The 3,609-nt window shown below is 54.7% G+C and overlaps 1 protein-coding gene across 1 annotated transcript; it reads left to right on the forward strand.

Annotated features, from left to right (window-relative positions):
- Positions 1–15: 15 nt before the first annotated feature.
- CBLN1 (cerebellin 1 precursor) lies at positions 16–3,079 on the forward strand. Its single transcript, XM_042027544.1, has 3 exons — positions 16–623; positions 833–952; positions 2,135–3,079. The coding sequence occupies exons 1-3, from the start codon at positions 357–359 to the stop codon at positions 2,330–2,332; spliced, it is 585 nt and encodes a 194-aa protein (XP_041883478.1). The 5' UTR covers positions 16–356; the 3' UTR covers positions 2,333–3,079.
- The last annotated feature ends 530 nt before the right edge of the window (positions 3,080–3,609 follow it).

Below are 3,609 nucleotides of genomic sequence, written 5' to 3' on the forward strand. Positions count from 1 at the left end.
TAAGGGGCGCTTGCGGCCGGGGGGGGGCGGGTGGGGAGGCGGGGCCGCGCCCCGCGCCGTCTTTGTGCTCGCCGGCAGCCCCGGCAGCGCCGCCGCCTCCCGCCGCCTCCCTCAGCCCCGCTCGGCGCGGCGGGCGGCTCCGCTCCGCTTCGAACCGCTCGGCCCCCGCTCCGCACCGCAGCGCTCCGCGCCGCGCTATGTGTGCCGGCGCTCCCGTGCCTCCTCGCGGCCGCTTCCCACCCGGCGGGGCGCGCTCGGCCCCGCTCTGAGCGCGGCGGGGCAGGGGAGCGAGCGGAGCGGAGCCCGGACGGTGCCGCCCGGCGCGGAGCGGCGCGGAACGAAGGGAGCGCGGCGCCATGCGGGGCCCGGGGCTGGGGCTGGGGCTGGGGCTGCTGCTGGGCGCGGCGTGGGTGGCGTGCGGGCAGAACGAGACGGAGCCCATCGTGCTGGAGGGCAAGTGCCTCGTGGTGTGCGACTCCAACCCCACCTCCGACCCCACCGGCACGGCCCTCGGCATCTCCGTGCGCTCCGGCAGCGCCAAGGTCGCCTTCTCCGCCATCCGTAGCACCAACCACGAGCCCTCCGAGATGAGCAACCGCACCATGATCATCTACTTCGACCAGGTGGGGCGGGTACAGCGGGCTCTGGAGCTCCGAGGCTCGGGGTGCGACGCGCGGGAGAAGTTGCTGGGGCCGGTGGCGGGGCCGGGCCAGGGACGCGCCGCCCTGCGGGGCTCTGCCCGCGGGAGGGGAGGCGCTGAGGGCCGGGGGTGGCCGCGGGGCTGGGCGGCAGTAGCCCCGCGTTGGTGCTGATGGTGCTCTTCCCTTCCCAGGTACTAGTGAATATCGGCAGCAACTTCGACTCGGAGCGGAGCACTTTCATCGCGCCCAGGAAAGGGATTTACAGTTTCAATTTTCACGTGGTGAAAGTGTACAACAGGCAAACCATCCAGGTCAGCCCCGAGCGCCGTCGCCTAGCTCCGCGGGCACCGCGGGAGGGAGCGGACGGGTCGGCGGCCCGGCGGGCAAGGGGCCGTGCGGGCGGCGGGGTGGGACGTGTCCCTGAGCCGCTGCGGGAGCGCAGACCTGCGGCGATTCTCCGCTCGAAGGGACGGTGCCCAAGGGGCCGGGGAGCCCCAACAGGCCTCCGCTCGGCCCCTGTCCGCATGAGCCGTCCCGGCCGCCTGCCGCCCTCTCCCACCTTGTCCGGGCACTCGGACTGCCCAGTGTCGCGGAGCGCTGGCCGGAACGTCCCTGCACACAGCCCGTAGGACCCACGGCCCCTGGCGGGCTTCTCACCCACACTCTCCTGTGGCAGGAGGTTTCATAGGGGTTTGAGGTTCCATAGGGGTTTGAGGTTCAGGGAGGTGCCTATGGCATGGAAACGATGATGAATCTGTGCATGTCTATGCAGCTGCTGTATACGTACCTGCCTTTTCTATGGGATTCAACGCATACGCTCCCCTAGGTAGGGTTAATAAATTACCGGCCTGAAGCCAGGTAACATAACCAAGACAGGAAATCTGACTGTATAAATATGCACTTTGCATAGGAGAATGGACAGCTATATAGCACCGTTCTGGTGCAAGTGGTTTACCACCTTTAGATTGGGCAGGTAGTGTATTATTAACGTGGGGTACGAAGTTCCGGGATCATTAACGCGAGCTTAGCAGAGCTTATTGACTGTTGTGGCATATTGTCTTTGCTGCCTAACAAAGGAATAGTATCCCTTGAATACACTTCAAAGGCCCTGACTCCAGCGGCTGTGGCTCTGCTCCTCGCTGTCTCTGAGGTTTCACATAAAGCCATCTTTCAATAAGTACAAGCAGACCTCTTTTCATAGCCTGAAAACACAGGCACCCTATTGAAATTCTCCAAAATAAGATCGATGTCCTGCTTTATATGCACCGGGTGTTTTGATGTGGTTGTCGGTCTAAAACAGTGGTGAAAGGCTTCTTCCTTTGGAGTACATACCTTAGCTGGGTTTAGATTGGTATTTCTTTTTTATGAGGCTAGAGTTTCAGCTGTCAAAAGAGGCCTTTTCTTAGCTAAGCATTTTGCCTGCTAGTCGAGCCCCAGCGGTGTCATTGTCTGACTTTAATTGACAGAGGGCTTTGTTTTATCTTGCTCTTTAGGTGAGTTTGATGCTAAATGGGTGGCCAGTGATTTCTGCCTTTGCAGGGGACCAAGATGTGACACGAGAAGCTGCTAGCAACGGAGTCCTGATTCAGATGGAGAAAGGAGACAGAGCTTACCTAAAACTGGAGAGAGGAAACTTGATGGGAGGCTGGAAGTATTCAACATTCTCTGGATTTCTAGTGTTCCCGCTTTAAATCACTTCTCATCCAAGAAAAGGGAGAGATCTCTTACAAATTCCCAAGTCAGAGCTGGGTTTGAAGAGTCATGGACAGCAGACTTTTTACATTCAAGTATTAAAGAAGCTTAATCCTGCTTAGGTTTGTGTACATCTGCTTTGAAGAATTACTACTTATTTTTGTTGTGTTGCAGCCAACAGGCGGGAGACACTATAATTGATCAAACCCCCATTTATATTCTTCTCTCTCCTCCCACAAAATTAGTTCCCATCTCTGTGTCATTGGTGTAATCTGCCATTGTTCCCCCATGGCTTCTGCCTCACACAAGTAGACTTTAGATATTTTCATTGTCCTTTACAGCATATTTTGTAGTTTTGTTTTTAAAACATGTTAATCTTGACTCTTTCTCTGAGTTTAACTTTTAAAAAAAAAGAAAAAAGCAAAGTATTTTTTGAATACATGGATGCCATGATGGAAAGGAAAATGCAATTCTTGCTGTGTACTGGCTGGCAAAAGGAAAAATTTCTACATGAAGAACTATCCACAGCCAAGGCTGACTAGAGTATTTCAATATTTCTATGTAATTCTGAGTGATTGTGAAATTTAAGGCTGCTAAATGTTTTGATGCTTGTTTTGCTCTTGTACAATGTGGCCCAACTAAATGCCAGGAAGTATATTGAACTTTTACTATTACTCTGTAATATATGTGTGAATATCAAAAATTAATTTTTGCTTTAATTCAATAAAGTTTGAATGGGACTTTTATTTTTCTTAACCAGAAATAAGGTTTCTCAATGCAGGTAGGCGGGGGGAGGAGGGTTGGTGGCATCCCCGGGCTGCTGCCGTGGGACCGGCTCAGGGGTGCAGCCCCCTGCCCCTCTGCCCGCAGCTCGCCCGCACGGGTCCCACAAGCCCCGCGGGCAGTGCCGGCAGCCCGAGCGGACCCATCAATGGGAGGAAGTTTCACGCCGTCTCTCATATCCACTTATTTATAGCATTTATCTGTATTATATCCTCTAAACCAGATCGCGTTTTATACGGCCGCCTAAAACCACCTGACCATGTGCACTCGATGCTGGTACTATTGATTCGCTGGTATTATTTGTTTACCGTCTTTTGGAGATATAAATGCTATAATTTTGCAGTACTCAAAGAGATTACTACTTTTATTAAAAGGTGCGTACCGAGGATTTGATTGTATCTAAACTTTAATGTGAAATAAATCGGTGAAATGACCCCCGGGCTGTGTGCGTAGCGCGGCGGTGGCCGGCGCGGGGCTGCCCCGGCTGCGGCAC

Source organism: Corvus kubaryi, unplaced genomic scaffold (genome assembly GCF_017639235.1).
Source record: "Corvus kubaryi isolate FWS band 111438036 unplaced genomic scaffold, C.kubaryi_AGA036_p1.0 37300, whole genome shotgun sequence".
Lineage (NCBI taxonomy): Eukaryota > Metazoa > Chordata > Aves > Passeriformes > Corvidae > Corvus > Corvus kubaryi.

What these genes read in the sequence shown, in the direction of transcription:
- CBLN1 (XM_042027544.1), top strand. Translation starts at nt 357, where the DNA reads ATGCGGGGCCCGGGGCTGGGGCTGGGGCTGGGGCTGCTGCTGGGCGCG. An exon ending in TGATCATCTACTTCGACCAG is followed by an intron (nt 624 to 832) that starts GTGGGGCGGGTA and finishes TTCCCTTCCCAG; the next exon opens with GTACTAGTGAATATCGGCAG. An exon ending in ACAACAGGCAAACCATCCAG is followed by an intron (nt 953 to 2,134) that starts GTCAGCCCCGAG and finishes CTTGCTCTTTAG; the next exon opens with GTGAGTTTGATGCTAAATGG.